Genomic DNA, 22,893 nt, shown 5'->3' with positions numbered 1-22,893 from the left:
ACCCGATATGATAGTTCACCTCACAACCACAATTTTAGGGAGATCCAACCACTTTGCCTAGGGTTGGTGTCGTTGACTCGATTGTAGTTATTACTATACTAAGAAAGTGGCATTAGTGGATGCGGATTTCCTTGATATCCCAGCAATATATGTTGATTTCTAATGTTCTGATGGATGGTGTTGATTCCTGATATTGATCAAAGAACAAGTGTGAAACCCAGTAATAAAATACAAATTATGTGTTAAGCTACAACTGGGAACCTAACTTGGACTTCGGGAATTTGTGCCCGTTTTGAGTATCTACACGTTTAAGGAAAAATGAAAACTAAAATTGTGTGCATTTAATAGGAACATGCATGCAAAAGAAGCTCTGATAAATAACTTAATAAGTTATTCATGCATGTGCATTGAATCATGCATATTTATTGTCCAGCATTAGTTTATGCATTTATGCTTATTCTATTTCGTATGATACTTATTTAAATGCTTGAATGGTAAGTTGATTCGGCCAACAGATTGTCACACCCGTGTTGACGCGATGCGACTCGATTATAGGTGTAAGTGTGACACCTGGTACGGTCAAGTCAAGCCAACCCTAAGTGCGGTCAATGCACCTAGGGTCATAAATGTTCAAATTTGGACTCGAAAAAAAATACTGTTAAAAATTAGTATTACTGTTGTTAACTGCTAAAAATTAGTGTTATTATTGTTAATTGTTAAAAATTATATATATATATAATTACATATATACCCTACCGCACCCCGCACCCAAGTTTTTTTAAAGTGTCGCACCCGCATCCGCACCTATGTGACAGATGGTAAATTGTTATTATGATATTCTTCTAAAATTTATGCATGAATTTGATTTATGTTACTTCCTTACTGTTTGAATTTTTAGAGGAATTTGTACAAAGAACTTTGGTTCTTGTTTTCATAAAACAGTTTTACTGGATCGGATACTCAGTGATGTCCTGACTTGTTGGCTGGAGACTACGAGCCTTGTGTGACTAGTTTTGGGTTCTCTAACAGAGCGACTCATTTATGTCATACACGATTTTACTGTCTTTGTTTATTTTGATATTATTTATTGATTAATAAAGTTTGATTTATTCTTCGTTGACTCAATGCAGAATCTGTTTGTGGTTTGGTATATTAAATTTGTGAGACCTCGGATCCTTGGGTTTGTTTTCGCAATTGTTTAAAAAAAATCCACTATTTTTACGAGGATTAGTTGGGGTCGTTACAAACATCTTGCAAACCAACAATGCTAAATTTTTTGATATTTAGGACATGTGATACAAGATGATAACTCTGACGAAGATATAACTAGTAAAAATTGTGATGGTTAAGTGTGACGACAAGCTAATGGGAATAATATGAGACAGAAGAGTGTCTCTCTGATGAAAAGGATGTTCAGAAATGCATATGCTATGTATGGAGTTATAAAAAAGAGGTTAAAAATGAGATTCAAAAAGGAAAAAAAGAAAAGTGCTATCAACTAAAAAAAATAGAAAGCTTCATTTAAGATGGCTTAGATATGTTGTATAAAACCTATCACAACACCAAAGAAAGGCTGACATAATCCAAATATAAGGAATTAGTAAAAGAGAAAGACCATTAAAGACTTGGAGGGAGGCACTGAGAGGTGATATGAAAGCTTATATGGTGTAAGAGGTCATGGCTCTAGTAGAAAGGAACAAAGATACAAGACTCATAAGATGAAGCCACATAGTTTGGATAAGGCTTGATAATATCAGTGATAAGAGTAACAACACGTTTGGAAGTACAAAAGATGTAGGAAAAGTGAATGTAGGAAGGAAAAATTTATGATTTTTTCGACCATTCCAAACAAGAGATTTTTCTCTTTGAGTTTTTCTAAAAAGTAGAATTTTTGATAGGAAGCATTCCTCCACCCTACTAAAGAAAAAATGCATTTGGGGCTCTCTCTCTGATCTTCATCTTCCTCCCACCCACCCTCTGGCTGCGCGGTGGTGAACTGCGGCATCGTAAACCTCACCCGTGACCCAACCACCGAAAACGTCATTGTCCGGTCATCAAGGCCCTTAGCCCCATCCAACGCCTCTGTCATCTCGCTTGTCTGAGCATCGCCTCTCAGAGGCCCTACCAGGCACAGGTCGCCGCGATGGGGCCCCTCAACTTCAGTGAGCCCATCGCAAGGCCGTCGCAGGGCGCAAGGGAAGAGGAGGGAGTCGGGATCGAATCAAAATCGGTACTCTTCCGACATGGAGAAAGGCCTATGGGGCGTTGAAGGATTCAATTAAAGTTGGTCTCGCTAAGGCCAAAAGTGACTTCAAGGTATACCCCTTTCTCTCTAGAGATTTTCATCTTCCATTTTGTAATTCGGCTCTTTCTCTTGGTGGATTCTCGTTAATCTCTTGGATTTGTTGTTGGTAGGAAGTGGATGTAAAATCCATGTGAAAAAAAAAATCTAATTAGTTGGACCTGTCAATCCGGACCCGACCCGGATCCAAGGGGGGCATCGGGGAAGGGGCACCGCCCCACCGCCCTCTCTTTAAAGGAGTACGCAGGGGGAGGGGGCAAGCCCTCTCCCCTAACGATCCTCTCCCTCTGCCTCCCGTTCTCTCTCACCCTCTCTGAGTTTTCCGGCAGCACCGTCGGCCACCCGACCCTCTCCTTCTTCGTGTTTACCCTGTCGAAGCCCTCGTCGGCGACCTCCCGTGCTCTCCCCCATCTGTCGGCCCCCATCTTTCTCTGCTGTCTGCGACCACTGCCATCAACGACCTCAGCCGGCGATGACAGCACTGCCGACCCTCCCTCTCTGTTACCCTCTCCTCCCTCTCGATTTCCCTACCTCTCGAGCTCCCTCTATCACCGGAGCCCTCGCCGAAACCCCCGTCTCGCCAGCAACATCACCCCTCAGGTAATCTCTCTCTCTCTCTCTCTCTCTCTCTCTCTCTCTCTCTCTCTCTCTCTCTCTCTCTCTCTCTCTCTCTCTCTTCTTTTGTTTGTCTTCTTTCTCTCCGCATTCTCCGTCGGGTAGAGGCCTCGACTCCTGTCGCTCGAGCTTTCCAGCAGGCAGAGCCTCACCCTGCCTCGTCCCGTCTGGCAGGGGCCACTGCTGCACGGGGTTTTCCGATAGGCAGGGGCGTTTTCTGGTAGGCAGAGGCGAGGCCCTACCTCCATTTGTCCGACAGGGGCGTTCGAGTGCCCCGGTGGGTAGGGCGAAGCCCTGCCTCCTGTCAGGCATGGGCTTCGCCCCTGCCGCCCGAGTTTTTTGGCAGGCAGGGCAAAGCCCTGCCAACTTCGCTTCCAGCAGGGCCTTTTTGCCCCTGCCGCTTGTTCTCTGGCAGGCCTGCAGGGGCCAAGCCCTGCCGCCTGGGTCTTTTCAGATAGATCGGCAGGGGTCGAGCCCCTACCGCCTTCGACCCCACTGACAGACCGGCAAGGGCTGGCCGCTTCCATCTTCAGTGTTTTTTATTTACAGCCCAGCAGGGGCCAAGCCCCTCCACCTGTGGTGGTTCGACAGACCGACAAAGGCGATGCCCTTGCCGCCTGCGTCTGCTCATCAGGTAGGGGATTGACCCCTGCCGCTTCTTTTGTTTATTTTGTCCTCTACTAACGTTATGCCCTTCACAGATTGCGCAACGAATCCCACTCGTGCCCCGTGACCTGAGACCGTCATCACCTACGCCCGCAGGCGTACGCAGACCCGCAACCCCCTAAGGTAGGGGCAAGTTGCGCGAAAAGGCTATAAACGAAAAAAATGCTAAAACAAAACAAATAAATATGAAAAAGAAAAGGACAATTACTTCTCTGCATTTACTTTCCTATTGCCGCCGCACTTTAAATGCCTAGGCATACTTCTATATTTACTTTCCAACACTTATTTTTTGTATTTATATTCCACATTTACTTTCCGCATTATGTTTTTGCATTTCCTGTTTGTCTTTACTTTTCTGTGTATACTTTATGCCTTTACTTTCTACACTTGTTGTATCTCTGTTTTCTTTTGTTTCTTTCTGAGTTGTCGCGCCCGGTGCGAGGCCTTGCCTCTTGAGACGCTACTTAGACAAGCCTCGTAGGGTGTGCGGTTGCGCGTACCAATTTTCACTCTTTTCGAAAAGACGCAAAATCCGATATCGGCGTTTCAATCTCGAGGAGTTTTTCCTCTATACAGATTTTTCAGTCTTCTCGAGTGCACAGCTGCATAGCTAAGCTAGCCTTTCTATGTACTCTGTGGACGCAGCTAGCTTCGCCCCGAGTCGAGTTGCTTGGAAAAAATGTGTGGATCAGCAGCGATCCTGAGTTTGTACGTCACCTTTGCTGTAAAGACTGAGTATGGATTTACTTATGCAGATTCTGTGTTTGGTTATCTTTTGGGAAACCCATGCTTACCATCGTAGCCATGTCCTTTTGACAGGGACGTTATATTGTACTACGATGAGTAGCTCGAGAGGTCAATGAAACCTCGAAGCGTGCACTAAGCACATTTGTTGAAACACACAAAAAGGTGATGTTGCGCCTTCACAGGCAAGATGCTCGAATGGGTCCAATAGATCAGAGCATGCAGAATAGGGCGACGGTTAAGAAACCCCCGTCATGCTCATTCGCCTCCTACGGTTCATCAAGAGAGAGGATGGATGGTAAAAAAACTCTGATGGATAGGTCGTTAACAACCATCTCATGGGCAAAAGACTCGGTTTCTCCAGTCATCAGAGTTAGAAAAAATGAACTACTATAATTATCCTAGGTGGTAGCTCTCAGGCACTTCTGCAGAAGTTGGATGCATCCATAGCTACGAATGCCTTTGGGGAATTCTCTTTTGGCCACCGGCCGTCCCCTTAGGAGCGGACTAAGTCAGTTATCCGGGGTATCATAAACCACATAGCATAATAAACCTCTAGAGCGGTCTCAGTTGTTTCGCGTTTGTGCGTACCCACAGGCCAAATAATATCGAAACTAAGAATATCATGTTCACACTACTGTTTGGTTGTACACTTTGAGATGCATAAACTGCTATTGTGCTTGATATCATATGTGATAGTTACTCTGTTTTGCTTAGCTACTCTCTGCTTGTAGAATTAATTGTTTATAGACCACATGCATAGCTAATTTGCCATTAATTTCTATAATTGCTTATCCAGTGAGCATGCTTTGCTTTAGCCTTTGTTCTTTATGGTCTTTATTTGCACACCTACAAGTTTTTCGTGAAACTAACTCATTTTATGGGCAGATGACAAATAGGTGCTTTTGACGACCGATGGCACGATGCAGCATGGCTCGAGATCTCACACACTTTCTATCTGCATCCTGGCTACCTGCTCTCTTTTGGCTTCTTTTTTTATTATACTTTTGCTCACGGAGGTAAACCCCCAAATTTGTAAAAACTGGAAATTTTAGCAAATACATAATATATACACATACTTTTGGACTACCAACCGTTTTGCTAATGTGTTTTTGCCTATTTTTGCGCTAACGTGCCTAGAATTTGTCAACTTGTTCTTCTTTCAAAAGAAAATTTGTTTCTTTGAAATCGAAAACTCTGAGTTTTGAAAGACTTTATCTAACCATTTTCAAAGGTTTACAAGTTGAAAATTTTGGGGCATTACAGTGGATGTTGCGATCGTGAAGGCCACCAATCATGTCGAGTGCCCACCAAAGGAGAGACACCTCAAGAGTACTCTTTTGCCTTCTGGTTTCCTGTTTTAATTTTGATCGGTTTTCCTTTGTTAGTGATCAATTTTTTATCGAGAGTTTATGTGTTTTTATGATAGTGGCTGCAAAAATCTCACACGCTTCAGCTCCTCAATTTCGGCGAGGACGTCGCGACCAGAGATAAGTCGCTAGAGAAACTCCACCACCACCCTCCTCCTCTCTCTCATTTTTCTAAGATTTTCCATTTTATTTTTCTCATGCTACACAAACAAGTGAAAATTTTTCAGTTAAAAAAATTATCATATCAAAACTTCTCATAGGAAAAAATTTCTTTCTATGAGAATTTGTATTGCTTCCAAACGTGCCATAAGTTGGAAACCAGGAAAACTTTCCACTTCCATGTGATGTTTAAGAACTGATAGACTTAACTTTGCTAACCAGATTGTGTACACAAAAAAATGTTTCCACCTAGCCAAGGCCAGCATGTAAAACCCATATTTTAAGAAAAAAAACTTTTAAAAGCACTCAGACCCGGGTCGGACCTGACCCGAATCCGTAACCCGGTAGGGTTTTAAGAAAACCATGTAACTGCCCGACCCTATCCCTTTTAAAAGAAATCGCAAGGGGGGGAGGAGAGGCATCACGCAACCTCTTCCCTCTTTTTCCCCCCTCTCTCGTTCTTCTCCCTACGTGCGGCAGCACCAGCCACGCCGACCGACGACACCGGCCGATTCCGGTACATTGTCCTTCCTTCTTCCCCTTTGTTTCCTCTCTCTTCTCTCCCTCTATCAACTCTCAAGGTTGTTGGGGGGGCGACAGGGAGCCGGCGGCCCCCCTGTTGCGCCTCTCTCCCCTTTTTGTCTCTCTGCGTTTGCCGGGAGACCGGCAAGAGGCCGACGGCTCCCCTTGCGTGTCCAGCTCCTCTCCCCCTCTTTGTGTTCGCTGGGAGGTCGGCAAGAGGCCGGAGGCCCCTGCCGTGCCTTTCCTCTTTTCTTTTCCCCTTTTTTGAGGGCTTGCCGAGGGTCGGCAGGTGGTCGGCGACGCCTCTGCCACCCTTGCCACCTCTTCCTTGGGGACCTACTGAGGGTCGACAGAGGGCCGGAGGCCCCTGCTGCCTTTTTTTTCATCTGCTCCGACCAACAGGCAGGGCCCCCTGCCTGATCCCCCTTGTTGGGGAAACCCACAGGGGCTCAGCTTGGTTGGTAGGAGTTGTTTGTGCATGTCTCCTTGTGGTGGGACTTTGCAGATTCAAAACCCAGGTGGTGTCCCATATGGTAGGTGGAGTCCTGCGCCAAGCTGAAGGCCAAGGTTCGGGTCCTTTTGTCATATAAGGCTTTAGAGATATCTGGCAGAGATTTGCCTGATCCTCCTTTTCGGGAAAGCCAGCTGGGCTCTATCAGTCTGGAAGGAGCGGTGGATGGGCGACACCTTGTTTTGGGGGAGGAAGGGGGTCGCGAGTTCCAACCCCAAATGAATTTTGGCATGATTTGAGGGAGGAAGGGGGTCGGCTGGGTGTGGGCTGAACAGACCCAACCGAGTGGTCGGCTGGGTGTGTGTTCTTCAAAAAAAAAAAAATTATACTGTTGTATACATGAATATCAAATTTTCATTTCTCTTGTAATGGCAATCAAGTATGCTCATATGATTCTGAACCAGAGTTACCAGTCAAGGAAGCGGGAGCGGGAAGCGATACGAGAAGCGGGAGCAGGAAGCGAGGCACTTTCAAAATTTTAGGAAGCGAGGAAGCGTGGGACCACTTAGAAGAAAATTACGAACCGTCTCGGAAGCGACCTAGGAAGCGAACCGGAAGCGACCTAGGAAGCGAACCAGAAGCGAGGGGAAAGCGAAAAAAATTAAAAAAAATAAGGAAGTGAGGGGGAAGTGTGCTTCCCATAAATGGGAAGCGCGCTTCTCATAAAAGGGAAATGTGCTTCCCATAAAAGGGAAGCGCGCTTCCCAAAAAAAGGGGGACGCTTCCCCAAGCGTTTCGGAAGCGCGACGTTTCGCACTTCTAAAGCGTGCTTCCCCTTTTACCTAGGTGCTTCTGGTAACTCTATTCTGGACTGGCTGGGTTAGCAGCAGGCTCACCGGTCCGGGGTTATCACACCCGACCAGTAGCTTAATGTCGTGATGAATTGTGTGTTGTGATAGGTGGAATGCAAATTTACCATATGCAGAATTTTAATTTGACATATGCAGTGTTATGGTTATGCAATAAATCATGAAAATTATGTGGCCGTGCAAATACTATGTGACTGATGTTTCATTCAATGTGCACATGCATAATGGATGGGTTCATTCACGTGCACACACACTCAAGGGAATATGCATTGGCACGGATACGTGTATATGGATGTAAGAAATACACATAACAAAGATGCATGTGATTTGAGGAATTACATGCTTATGATTGGCTTTGTTTTACATGGGTGCACGTGCATTTGGCACATTAGTCTGGTGTTATAAATAACACGTTACTTTGGTTTTGATATGTGATGCATTTGATGGCCTAAATAGACCATCACCGGCCTGGAGAGTCGTGAGATTGGTTGTTTTTCATATGTATTTAATTGCATCACTTAAACCACACGTTGGTATTGCACATTACTACATTGTTCTTGTTGTCCTCGCGGGCTGGAGTCCCGTGAGGGTCCTCACAGGGGTAGATGCGAGCTTTTACCTTTATTTTTGCATATGGTGTTGCAAAACTTAAAGAATTGACTTTTAATGAAATATAATAATTAAGAACAGTGTAATATACGTTCTGGGATCTCCCATCTGGAGAATGGGGATCTTAAAGATCCGGTCTTGGGGAGACTGTGAGGATACAAAAACTCTGTGTGTTTTATTTTGTCCCATGAACCCGATATTGAGGTTTCTTCTCCTGACCACAGTTTTAGAGAGTCTGCCACTTTACCTAGAGGTGGTGTGTTTTGACACAGCTGTTGTTTTTTGTACCAAGAAAGTGATACTTGTGGGCGTGGTGTGTCTCTAACATTAGATATAGAGGTTTAATGTTCCGAAGGTGATTCGGTCGAGGGCTAAGTTTGAAACCCAGTAATAAAATACAAATTGTGTGTTAAGCTACCCTGAGAACCTAACTTATGCTCGGGGATTGTACCTGTTTGGTGTATCTGCAGGCAACAGTAATTAAAAAGAGGAACTTAAAGTGGTATGCATTTAATAGAGCATGTATATGGAAAGAGAAACTTAAATAAAGGATAATAAAAGGATTCATGCATTTTACATACGACATGCATTTTCTTGCTATGCATTAGATCATGCATATTTTAATTATTTTCTCAATCATTACATGATGAAAATAATGTGATGTTTATTTTTTTATTGCACTGCTTTAATGTTTATACATGCTTAGAACTTGTAACTGTTGTATAGAAATTCTTGAAATGTTATAAATTGTCATGTCTGCATTTTCTTCAAAATATTCCATGATATCTTATCTTAACCTTTTGTCTCACCTGTTTCACAAAGAAATAGTTGTGCTCAGGATTTCGATTCTGACACCCTATTTTATTGGTTTTTCATAGGACAGGTGATCAGTGAGATTTGGCTAGCTACTGGGAGGGCATGAGAGTCACACTTGATTTTTGAAAGCTTCACTAGTAAACAGAGTAGCTCTTTTTGTCTTTTAGTTTTCATGTTCTTTTCAGTTCTTTTGTTTCAATTAGTTGCTACTTTATTTCTTATTAAGTACAACATTGTTCTCTAGAGTTAGAATTGATTTATAAATAAAGAGGTTTGCTTTGGTTCTTGTGGATGATAAATGTAAGTCCTTTTGTGGTGTTTGGCTATCCAGTTGGAATTGGAACTTTGAGGACCCCGGGTCTCTGAGAGGTTTTCCGCACTGTTTAAAAAAAAAACCGCATTTTCAAGGGGTATGAGTTGGGGTTGTTACAGAGCATGCAACTATGACTTTGGTTGATGAGATAAAGAAGCAAACTATGGGTCCTTGGCCTCACATAGGCCAAACAGATTAGGACAATGAAGCTAGTAATGAACTCTTGGGCACGCAAAATACTAGATGGATGAGGCGAATTAAGGCAAACCATGGACAATTTTGCTCACAAGAAGGGCAAGCAAGAGGTTATGGATTCCTTGAAGGATATTAACAATTGGTCTCAATTTGGAGGGATGAGTAAAAGAAGCAGCCCCTGCATAATGGTAACTTAACGAGATTTTTGTTAGATACTAACACATGGCAAAATACTTTAAAATTGGGGCCAAAGATGGATCACTTTCTGAAGGAGACAGAAGTTTGAAGAACCCAATGGACACCTCAAGTGCAAAAAGTGAAGTGTCATGGAAGATGAATTTGTGTAGATAAGAAAAGTAAGGATGAGCATTTAGCACTAACCGCTCTCACAGAAAAGGCCATTCCCTCTAGTGGACCTTCCTAGGGGCCATAATATTCACTTTTGGCTAGTTTCATACAAGTCCCTTGCCATATAGTCATAGATAGCTTCCACATAATAGGGCATCATCTTATGATACGTTCTACACTTGACCAAAAGCATAACAAAATGGTGTTACATGTCGATGTTCAATTCTCTAGTAAACATTTCTATTAACATGGTTAGGAGATGGAAACAGTCCTTCAACAGTCCCAAGTTATAGGGAACATATTGGGGAAGTTAAACCAAACTCAAATATGGAAAATTTGTTTGTATGACATCCATCTCAGGTTTAATTATCTTGTCACTCCATTATACAGTTGTGCTGGATGATTTTACATAGTGTCATTCCTACAAGCAACTCCAATGATCCAAACATATTAAAGCTTGCTTTGTATATTTTTATAGGAACTGCTACTATTAAAAGAAAGACAGGCACATTGGCTTAAGAGCACTTCAGATATCCAAAATGCTAAAGGAGAGTAGAACTCAACCGAACTGCAGACTGCTATTTCGCACAGATATGTTAGCAAACCATTTCTAATTAAGCAACTAATAAAAATATCATTGAGGTATGCTGGTTGATATGCACTTACACAGTTCAAAGATCTAAAAGTGCAAATGCTATGGTGAAGAAGAAAAGAAGCCCAACAACAGAGTGTTACAAAAACCATCGGGCATGAACCGTATATTGTTAACATATATACATAGACATATAGATGCATGTATGTATCTACACAGACACCAGCACACAGGCACACTGGCACACAGGCACATGTACATGCACACACGCAGAGGCACACAGGCACATGTACATGCACACACGCAGAGGCACACAGGCACATGCAGGCATGCAAGCACATACACACACACAGCCACCAAGTACTGGCCTCGTGCCAATATCAACAAGGGTTTCCATTTTTTCTATAGAAAATAAATAACTGATTCATGGGAAAATATTGGAGAATGGTGACTTTTTGATAATAAAAGGGAAAACTATGAAAAAACATTTGTAGGAGAGTATCATGAGAATGCCATGATCATTCTTTTTGAATTCTTATGATATTTTGGAGCTCTTTTTAGAATAACCCTTTGATAATGAAATATAATTAAAACTATTGCATTTGGTGAGTGTGGTATATAATATCTATGTATGGTCCCACATGCAAATGTTTGCATGTCTGCCAATACAGACATGCACACACACATAGACACACATATACATGTATGTACAATGCATGAAGTACAACATAAATTCTATCTATTTCATGTTGTATACCAGCCCAAAACTGCAGTATCCGGATCAGAATTTCTTCACCCAAGCTAATGCAAACTACATGCCTCCTGATTAGAATTTCTTTCCACAAAGGTGAAGGAAGCTATTATATGCCAGTGGAGACAAAATACATCGACCCTTTATAAGAAAGGATAAGTCAAGTATATGTTGAAAGTTCAAGAAAGGAAAATCAAGGATATGTTTAACGCAGGAGTTCAAGAGTGCAAAAGAACAGACTCAATGTAACAAAGGAAACACTACCTATACTGGGGTGCTGAAGCTTGATTGGATCGATGAGTTCTTCCAAGTTGTTGAATTGCTCGATCAGCACTCCAGGGCAGTTCAAGTGTTAGATGAACCCTTCTTTTCTGAGACACAAATATTAAATTTCAACTATTCAGAAAGCATCCATAACTAAAGATTCATTTTTAGCATATTTCTGGACAACATTTAATGACAAAAGCTCCATGCAACTATAGCAGTTTCATCTAAGTGGACAAAAACAATTAGCATTCATAAAGAGTACTTAAAATACCTGATTCAGTGCCCTTCTATCAGCTTGCAAGGAAACACCAGCAGATCCAGCTTCAGATATTATGGCTACCAATTTTTTACCATCCATGAACATTTGTTTCTCATGCATGTTGACCATTTCCATGGCCACTTCCTTCCTGAGGAAAGAAGAAAAAGCCATTTCAATCATGACGGAAAAAATAAAAATTGCAGAAAGAAAATAATCATATAGGATAGACAATCACTCACGTATTCCGTGCTTGGTAAACAACTCCTCTTCCTGTTGAGGCCCTCACGAGCATACCACGTCTACCTGTCAGCTCTGCAACATTATCGGGACCTCCCAACTGCATATACCAAAGGCATCAGACAGCTTGTCAGCCAAGACAGTCCCACCAAATTACAGCATGACTTAAGTAAAGAAGGCATTTCATTAGCACATGCATACACACACATATATAGTGTATGTGTGTGTGCACGACTGGGAACGTGTTCAGGCATCATAATCACAAATATTTCTAATATTTTGAGAATAAAACAACATTATCATGATATTTCCAAAGAATATCAAAAGTACTTTATTTTAAAATTTTGAGAATTTCCATAAATCAATATGTCATCTTAAAAGTTAAAAGTAATTACAGGAAAAAGATGTGAAAATAGAATTGACTGGAAAATATGAAATAATAGTTATGAAAAAATTTACCTGATCAACGATATCATCTAAAGGATTATTAGGAAGGACCAATGAACGTATTATATCCAAAATTTTTGATTTGCGCTCTTTCGCAGCTTCATATCTGATTGAAACATCAATATTACACTAAATCCTAAACATGGAACAGCCATTGAATGCCTCCAAACATTTAAATGTGCACCTTTTTGAAATTTCAGCCAAGTAGGCCTGGCGTGCTTGCACATAATCATCTGTCTCTTCCTTGCAAGAAGGACAAGACCATTTCTCGAGTGGCAAGTCTATTAAAGGTGGAACTAAGCAACTAGCATGAACCAGCTTCCCACAACAGGAGCAGCAAAGCAACTTTTTCTTTTCCTGAAGAAAAGCATTGAAGCTTCAGAATGACATTTTACTAAGTAGCAAGCTTTAGCAAACATCTTAAACAGTGGGCTCAGAGAGGAAGCAAACCTCTTCAGTCATGCAGATTTCACAGATTTGGAACTCCTCATCAGATTCAGTAGATTCATGATCAGATTCACCTGCATTCAACCATTCCTTGAGGACTTAATGATATTGAAATGATATTGAAAGTTAAGAATGAATTTCTTTTTTGGTTCATATCGCTGACCCCAATTGTTTTGGGATGAAGGCGTAGTTGTAGTTGTTGTTGTTGTTGTTGTTGTTGTTTGTTGTATTGAAAGTTAAGAAGGCTGACTGCAGTAAAGCACATGATGAAAAGAGAAAAGCCAAGCTGGCAGCGAAGGAAACAAATAAGAAATAGAAACTAGAAACTATGTCACATGGATACAGGTGAGAGTATATGGTACGACACAGGCACAGCTGGTATGACTGTTTTTCAAAGAACGAGTGTGGGAGTGAGTGTGTGTACATACATACATATATATAGGGGTAATGCTTGCTACCCTCATGAGTAAGAAACCCTTGGTGGAAAAATGTAACATTTTTATTTTTTCAGTTTTTTGCACATCTGACCCTCCAGATGTGATCTACATATTAAGTTTAATAGAAACTGACCTTTGGATCATGTTATTTTGACCTATATGTCAGATTTTATAAGGGTTGAAAAATCAATGGCTTACAGTGTACCAAATTTTCAAACCTCAAGAAAATATATTTTTACATTGAAAGACTATGATTCAAGGGTCAATTTTTTACAATTTTGGCCATGCCTAACACATCCATGAGATTAGATTTGGTCAAAACAACCTCCCTCTATGAGTTCCAACTAGGGAGTTCCTTACCCATGAGGGTAGTGGGTAGCTCCAGGTACCCACATTGTGCAAGTATTAGGGGTGTCAATGGGCCGGGTTTGACCCAGACCCGACCCATACCAAACCCGAGAGGGTCAAGGTTTGGTGATAAACAAGGAGGTCAGATCAGAATCCGGGTCAGAATCAAAGGGTCCAATTAACATATGGATCCGGGTATGGTTTGTGAAGTTTCCCACCAGATCCGGCCCAACTCGGGTTCTGACAAAGATCCAGAAATTTTCAATGTAAAAAAATTAATATATATATATATATATATATTATTTATTTATTTATTTATTTATTTATTTATACATTATTTTGCTGAGTATGATCGGGGTCTGGTTCATGTAATCCTTATAAGATAAGGGTGTGATTTTTCTTGTGGTAGGTCCGATTGGACCCGAGTCCGAACCCAATACCAGCATCTCAAATGAGATCTGGGTTTGGTTCCACCTGGTTCCGAATCAAACCCAATCCATTGACACCCCTAAGTATTATTAGCTCGGTTGCACCACCCTCGAGGAGATGGCAAACTATTCTAAGATGGGTAGGCTTGATGATTCTGGTGTGTATGTGTGTGTGTATACTTCTTTTGCGGACTTTCATATGGATGGGGTATTTGTGGCAGTTTTTTAACAAGTCCTACCCCACAAATGTTTTTGACATGGTTCATTTGGTAGGAATCTTTGAAACATGGTACTTCTACCAACCTCCCATACATGTGTTGTACCCACTCTGGTAGTTGGGTAATTCAAGTATCGGTCAACTGGGTTCTGAACTTGACTCGTATCTAGGGGTGGACACTGGGCCGGGTATCCAACAGGTTTTAGGGTACCCGGCCCAACGTGGGCAGGTTATGTGAAGCGATTTGGCAACCAAGCACAATAAAAGTCGAGCTGAGCCCAACCCAACAACTTATCTTGTTGGGTTGGGTACCAGGGAGTCAGGGACAGCCTGATTTGGGCTTTTCCCAATATTATTTATATTAAATAAACTATATTTTATACTTTATATATTTTATAAATACTTGTTGGGCTCATAATGAGTTAGACCTGTGACCGAACCCACAACCCAGCCCATGAGGAATACCATCACAAAAGGGGGGCATCTCTGTTTTTATAGGGAATGGAATCATTCCACTCTTCTTCCCTCTCTGATATGGAACTATTCTTCCGTAAAGTACTTTTTGGGCATGTAGTATGGGAAAAGAAATGTTTTCTTTTATAAATGCAACTGAATGCAATTGCTATTAATGTGCTCTCTCTCTCTCTCCCCTTTAAAAAAGAGCGTTGAGAAGCTTGTTTTGACTTTCGACTTTAGCATTAAAAAAGTTAAGTACATAGAGATTAGTCATATATGGATGAAGTAGGAGAAGCAAGGCCCTTCCAAAACCTATAAAATGGGGATCATCCATTGTTTACACAGCAAATCGAGCAGTTCTTGACCGATGGATGCCTCATCCGATCCAAGCAAAGCATATATAAACGGCAGGTCTTGGGTAAACTCCTTGTACCAGAGCCCGAAATTCTCAGGCTGAGCCTGACCCAATAATTGTCAGGCCAGCCAGGCTCTCAACGGTTCCAATTTGTTTTAGGCTTGTTGGGCCTTAACGAGTTCCAGATAAAGCTGGTGTGGCCCGACCTGATCCGATTGCCACCCCTACTCGAATCATTCTATTTATTTTATGATATATATATATTGTCTACTCTACTACTGTATATAGAATCTAGTCAAAAATTTATAGGTGCAAGTTGTATCCACTCAATCTGACCACATAGATGTGTTAAGCATGGTTTGTTTACTTAGGATCGCACTTTGAATCATCTTTTGTCCATATAAAAATAATAAAAATATGATTTCTTGAGTCAAGAAATTTTGGTACATTGTGGGTCACTGATTTTCGAAGCCCTTGGAGAACCAACTTACATATTGCAAAAACATCATCCAAAATCTGTTTTCTACTAAAAAAACTATCCAGGTCACATTTATAAGGTTAGATCTACCAAAAAAGTGGAGAACTTGGAAAAAAGAGGAAATGTTTTCTACTAGATTTATGTACAAACGACTGTAGCAAATTTTTAATGACACACACACACACACGTGTGTGTGCGAGTGTGTCTATGGTGTGTGTGTGTATGTGCGAGAGAGCACATGCGAGTGCACACAATTATGTCATATTTAACAAAATGCTCTACATATGAAATTATATACAGACAGTAATGAACTAAAAGTTTAAAACAAGTCAAATAAATAAATATATATATATATATATATGTAGTTAACTAACAAATTTACAGTTAAATTGATACTTTTCATCTTGTGGTTTGAACTTTCAGCGTATATTGATCGAACCATAATAGATAAAATGGGTCAAGTCAGGCCCGAAAGCCAGATGGCCCATACTTGGAAGTACCCAATACAAGCACCACTGTGGTGCCGTATTGACATGGGTATGGAGACCCGGCAAAAGAACCCAAGTTGCCTAACACCCAACCCTGCTTATGTAAATCATACTATAAATTAGCCATAAAATCTGGACTTTTCACAACATTCTAAAGTTGCATGCTGGTGCTTTAACTAATTATGACTATCAGAGAAGTGTGAGATGGTACGCACGTATGCATGCATTACAAAATGCCCACCCTCCCCAACAAACAGACGCATTTGAAAAAACTCTATAAGCCATTCACAGAAAGCCATCTGACACTTCAATTATTATATTAAGCCACCCACTCTTTCAATTTATCTTTCAAAGATGTGGTTGGTCCTGAAATCATTGAGCTGGCCTTCGTTTAGTCAAACCAAATTACTAAAAATGCCACCATTATTGATTTATTCCATGAAAGAGCATAAGTTGAGTTATTTGATCAGAAAAGGATAACGCCATTTTACACTTCAGGTGGGTAAACTTGAAAATCATTCACATAAAGCAGGTGACTAAATGTAATAATAAAAAAATTTCTCAATCACATGCACGCACATACACATGCACTACAGATCTACAAGATAACATGGTGAATGATCCAAAAGCCCAAGACACAACTTGCATTATACAACGTAAACAATTTAATCCATCAGTTCAAGCTCACATTTTGCAGTCGAGCATCACCAAAATATTGCAAATAAAGCACCTGATTTTCAGATCATGTGACTTCACATAAGTATCAATCAATTGTACCCCTCAATGGCACATAGAACATATCTAAATAATAAAAATAAAGAACTAGCCACCAATATCAACGTACACCAGTATACTTACCTAAGGCAACATACAGCGCAATAGTTTTGCCAAGACTGCAGTACAACAGTGCCCAAAGGAATTTAAAAATAACACCAGACATTGTAATTAATATTAGCATTTGATATAGCTTCACACTTCACGAAAATAGAGAGCAATAATACGTATTTTTTTAATTCTTCGAGAGCAAAAGTTCAGATGCAGCATACTAGAAATTATAAGACATAAAAGATAAAGGAGATGTTGGATTTGAAGAAGCTCACTGAAAATATCACCATCACTGTCACCATCACTTGCTACTCTCCACTTAGCAACTTTCCTGACTCTTCCTTTAAATGAGATGCCAGGCGATGCTGAATGCCTCTTGCGCTGAACATCTCTAGCACCTTCTTCACCTGCTTCCAGCTAACAGATTAGAATAGCTTGACCACTATAACAAGGGAATAGAAGCTAGGATGCTGTAGATAATGCTTTACCTGGCAAAGTAGTAGGTTTTTGAGGCAAAGGGTAATTTTCATCAACCAGCTTCAGTAACAACTCACGAGGTCCAGAAACAAAATCATCCAGTTCAAGGCCCTTCATGGGAAGCAAAGAGCAAATGCCATGTGAGCTCTATCACTATTCATAGAGTGGAAACCGAATATATGACTGAGAGTAAACACAAAGATATCAAAAGACTACATATTTCGTCACAGCTTCCTCAGTTCGAGCTTCTCCTGTGCTCTGTAGTCCAATCACAACACATTTATCCTCCGACAATGCTTGCTTGGCCAATCTCACAGCAGCAGGCACCTTTGCAGCCATGCACATATGCCTAAAGAAGCGCTAGCAACAGCAACAATTTCATATTATTTATATCAGAAACCCTATCCTGTATGCTACCAAATAAATGCAGGAGAATGACCATAAGGATATAGACATGATACCTGATGGCTTGACCAATAAAGCCGCCACAACAAACTAGGATTAGGCTTTTCATCAAAAAGAAATGCACTTGCTGTCAGGAGTTCAACACGTAACTCTGCCCAAAACTCTGCAGCTTTTGTGTACATGTCCTGTGAACCGAAGGAAGATTTTCAATATAAGATATAATCAAATTAAGGAAACAACAGTTGTCATAACATCAGGCCAAGTTCAAATAGCTGAATGCAACAGATAAAGACTTAAAATGCATTCTAGTACAAATTTTTGATGACAACATAGGCACAGAGCTACAAGTCAAGTCAGCTACATAAGGAGTCTCATGAATATGATCATTGCAACCTATGCTCTAATGATCAAAAGAAATGGAATAAAGGCTATATTAGGTACTAGCTGTTAAAGTTTTATAGATATATATTTGTGTATACATAGCTATATACATATATAATGTGTATGTATGTATATATAGAGAGAAATTAGTAGCTGCTCACAAGTTAGGTAAGAAATGATATGTGCTAAATAGGTTTTTCTGCCCTTTCGGTGTTTTTTTCACAGTTCCGACCCCATAAATGTGCTGGGCATGGTCGATTTATGAGGAATCCACACCTGGATCATGTGTTTACGATGAAAAAAATGATATTTAGAGCCTCGAAAATTTACAAAGATTTTGGACCGTTGATTTTTTGAACCTTATAAAATCCCACCAATGTGTCGGAATTGAACGCTTCAAGATCTGATTCCAATAAAATCAAGTACATAGATCACATCTGTATGGTCAGAATTTAAAAATAAAATGCAAAAAGTATGAAAACCCATTTAGCACATTCATTTCGCACCTAACATGTGAGCAGCTCTCTCTCTCTCTCTCTCTCTCTCTCTCTCTCTCTCTCTCTCTCTCTCTCTCTATATATATATATATATATATATATATATATATATATATATATATATTTTTATTTATTTATTTATTTATTTATTGCTGTTTCGTATTTGCAATAGGTTATGCCCATTAGGGGCATTCTGGTCATTTCCCTCATGTAATAGGTAGTGCCCATTAGGGGCACTTTTGTCATTTTATTTTATTTGAATTTTTCCTTTTGCTCTAGCTGTTGAGACTAGCGCAGCAGCTAGTTGGCTAGCCCTTTGTGTGCTTTGTATCCTTTATAAATATGGGTTGTTTCCCATATTTCTTCAATGCTTTTCTTAAGCATTTTCAATAATATATTTTATTTATTTTAGTTTTATTCTTGCCCATAAGTGGCTCATGTTCTTGTTTGCATTGGCCAATAAGAAGCTTGTTATCTTTGTGCACATTCTTGTAATCTTGTAAGCCCATAGTGGCATATATTTGTGCACTTTTTATATTTCATTACAGAGCCTTGAGGCTCTTGAAGTTGAAGATTGTGTGTACGAGGATCACGTGGAGGTGGTTCAAGTGATCAAGAGTTCATTGCTTCAAAAAGCTCACCATCAACATCCTTCTTTTTTTTCTTTTTTTCTTCACCATGGCCGACAAAGAAATTGTAACGGTTGTTCCCATCAAGTTCAATGGCGCCAACTACAACACGTGGGCCACCGTGATGAAAAGGATTTTGGTTGGGAAGGACTTGTGGAAATATGTTGATAGTTCTACACTAGAACCTCAACCTATTTTCACCAACTCTATTGTGGGAGAAGATGGACTAACCAAGGAAGAAACTCTTAAAAGGAGTCAGAGAGAAAAGGCTCTCTTGGAGTACAACAAGGCTTACAAAGAGTGGGAAGTTGGCCATGACAAAGTTCTCTCCTTTTTTATGGGAAGTATGTGAAGAACCATGTGCCAACATACTCAAATTCAAAAGAGCCGATGAAGCATGGGTCGTCATTAAACAAATTTGCACATAAAAGGTTGTCGCAAACAAATGGGACTTGCGTGATCATGTCAACAATTGTAATCAAGGGGATAAGACTGTTAGAGAGTATCATGGTACTCAAAAGATTATAGGATCAAATGGCTAAAATGGAACCTATATGGGATACACCCAACGATTCTCCTCAAAAGAAGAATCAAAATCTTGAAGAACAGTTTTTCTAATTCATGAAAGGCTATGTCACGTAGGTGCAGGTGTGGGTGCAGATGCGGCACTTTAAAAAAACTTGGGTGCATGGGGAGGGTATATATATATAAGTTAACATTACATGTATGTGTGTGCATTTATGTATTTATAATATAGATAAAAATGGACTTGATTAGGGTTAATTGAATCTACTTTTGGATAGAAATGGACCTTAGTGTGGTTGACTTTACCTAACACAAAGGAAGTTGCATCCAAGTGTCGCACCCGCCGGGGTGCGGGTGCAGTGCCCTGTTAGAAGAGTCTGTGTTACATAGATGAAAGGTCTTAGACTCGAGTATGAACAAGTTCGGGTCACAATCATCTACCATAAGAAGATTTCACAATTGCATAAAGTGTTAGCCGAAGTATGCATGGAAGAAACTAGATTGAAGACTATGTCTGAATCCAAGTTGACCAAAGATAATGTGTTGGTCATCCCTAGACGAGTGCAACACAAATGCATATAAGCCTCCACACTTCAAAAACTAACTTTGGGAGACCACAAAATGATAATGGGAGAAAAAATATTATTTGTCATAATTACTAGAAATCGGGTCATGTCAAGCCCTATTACCATAAGTTCCAAGGAAAAGATAAGAAGAGGGTGGTGACTGTAGTTTCTTCTTAAGAGAACAAGAGTGGAACCAATGGAGATTCCAAATATATCGAAATCATGACGTTGTCCCAATTGGTGGAGGTCCTATAACCATTTCTCAAAGATTTGACTTCTTCCATCATGAGTTTTGCGGTTTCCTCTTCCTCATCTTTCGGTAAGATTTCTTGGCTCTTGGATTTCGGTGCTTCTTTTAATATGACTCAATGATTCTTTACTTTCCGATTGTGGAACTCAATCAACTAGATCTAATGTTTTCACCGTCGTTGACCACTCTCTTGACATAAAAGGAATTGAAAATTTCAAAGAATTTTCAAATTTTTCTATCCCTAAAGTTAGAATCGTTTCAAAACTTAATTTAAATCTTGTTTTTTTGTTTCTCAAATAGCCAACCATGGTTATAGTATCTCCTTCTCATCGGACCAATATTTGATGCAGGATCTCCAATCCGGGAAGCAGAATGTGAAAGGCCGTAGAGAAGGAGATCTCGCACACATTGATCGGTTGATTATTCCAAAAGATACTTTTTGTTACATTATACAAAAAATGGATATACTTTTGTGGCATCAAAGGCTAGGACATCCTAGTACATCTAAATTATTGAATGTACCTCATTTGAAAAAAAATTTTAATGAAAGTATTTATTGCATTGATTGCATTCTCGGAAAGATGAAAACTATTCCCTTTAAGAGAGGACATTTTTCACTATTAAACCACTTGAATTAGTACAATCTAATGTGTGAGGTTTGGCGCCTATTACCTCAAAAGGTGGTTATATTTATTATGTGATTTTTGTAGACGATAAATCCTGATATAATTGGATTTACTTTCTTAAGCACAAATACAAAGTTTTTGAAACTTTCAAAACTTTTCACAAACTTGTTAAAAACTTATTCCAAACAAATATATCGATTTTTCGCTCTGATTCAGGGGGGAGAGTTTATGTCAAATGATTTCAAAAAATATTTAGAGACCAATGGTACTTTGCATCAAAGATATTGTGCCAATGCACCTCAACAAAATGTATTGGCCAAGAGAAACATAAACATACAGTAGAACCCACTAGAACTCTAATTATTTGAAAATAGGTTCCAAAAGAATTTTTGGTAGACTTGCTTACCGTTGTATATCTCATAAACAAAGTCCCTTCCACCAAACTTCAAAATATCTCTCCTTATGAAAAGCTTTACAAAATTTCTCCTGATTATTCCAAATTAAGGATTTTTCGATGTAAATGCCTTGTTACCAACAAAAATGACAAACTATCACCTAGGGCAATACCTTGTGTCTTTCTTGGTTATGGCGAAAACCAAAAAGAATTTAGATGCTATGATTTAAAAAATGATACAACAACAACAACAACTACGCCTTCATCCCAAAACAATTGGGGTCGGCGATATGAACCAACAACAAACAACAACAACAACAACAACTACGCCTTCATTCCAAAACAATTGGGGTCAGCGATATGAACCAAAAAAGAAATTCATTTTGGGTCTTCCACATGAATCCTTTTCCTCCAATCATTTCTATCCAATGCCATGTCCTCGGTGAGGTTCAAAGCATTCATATCCTTTCCTATCATCTCCATCCAAGTCTTCCTAGGCCTACCCCGACCTCTTTTAACTAATATATTTTCCCATTTCTCCAACCTTCTAACTGGAGCATCATTAGGCCTTCGCCGAATATGTCCAAACCACCGTAAACGATTCTCTCGCATCTTATTTTCAATGGGTGCAACACCTACCTTCTTACGTATCTCCTCGTTCTGAATCTTATCTTTTATTGTATTTTCACACATCCATCTAAGCATCCGCATCTCAGCTACACTCATTTTTTGAATATGATGTCTCTTGGCAGCCCAACATTCTGTACCATATAGTAAAGCGGGTCTAATAGTCGGCGATATGAACCAACAAAGAAAATCATTATGGGTCTTCCACATGAATCCTTCTCCTCCATTCACTTCTATCCAATGCCATGTCCTCGGTGAGGTTCAAAGCATTCATATCCTTTCTTATCACCTCCATCCATGTCTTCCTAGGCCTACCCCGACCTCTTTTAACTAATATATTTTCCCATTTCTCCATCCTTCTAACTGGAGCATCATTAGGCCTTTGTCAAATATGTCCAAACCACCGTAAACGATTCTCTCTCATCTTATTTTCAATGGGTGCAACGCCTACCTTCTTACATATCTCCTCGTTCTGAATCTTATCTTTTATTGTATTTCCACACAT

The 22,893-nt window shown here is 40.1% G+C and overlaps 1 protein-coding gene across 1 annotated transcript in view; it reads right to left on the bottom strand.

Annotated features, from left to right (window-relative positions):
* The window catches only part of LOC149822694 (protein FORGETTER 1-like), a 127,618-nt gene that overhangs the window by 41,177 nt on the left and 63,548 nt on the right, over positions 1-22,893 (bottom strand). The window contains exons 11-20 of the mRNA XM_089979995.1: positions 17,950-18,078; positions 17,705-17,848; positions 17,500-17,599; positions 17,287-17,418; positions 12,983-13,053; positions 12,717-12,889; positions 12,545-12,638; positions 12,088-12,185; positions 11,861-11,996; positions 11,587-11,693 (exon numbers count right to left, since the gene is read on the bottom strand). Of these exons, the coding sequence (XP_089836121.1) occupies positions 11,587-11,693; positions 11,861-11,996; positions 12,088-12,185; positions 12,545-12,638; positions 12,717-12,889; positions 12,983-13,053; positions 17,287-17,418; positions 17,500-17,599; positions 17,705-17,848; positions 17,950-18,078 (1,184 nt within the window). The remainder of the gene's footprint in view (positions 1-11,586; positions 11,694-11,860; positions 11,997-12,087; positions 12,186-12,544; positions 12,639-12,716; positions 12,890-12,982; positions 13,054-17,286; positions 17,419-17,499; positions 17,600-17,704; positions 17,849-17,949; positions 18,079-22,893) is intronic.

Source organism: Nuphar pumila, chromosome 11, assembly GCF_984573655.1.
Source record: "Nuphar pumila chromosome 11, dmNupPumi1.hap1.1, whole genome shotgun sequence".
Classification (NCBI taxonomy): Eukaryota; Viridiplantae; Streptophyta; class Magnoliopsida; order Nymphaeales; family Nymphaeaceae; genus Nuphar; species Nuphar pumila.
The sequence above is the reverse complement of the archived record's forward strand: the minus strand, read 5'-3'. Positions and strand labels throughout refer to the sequence as shown.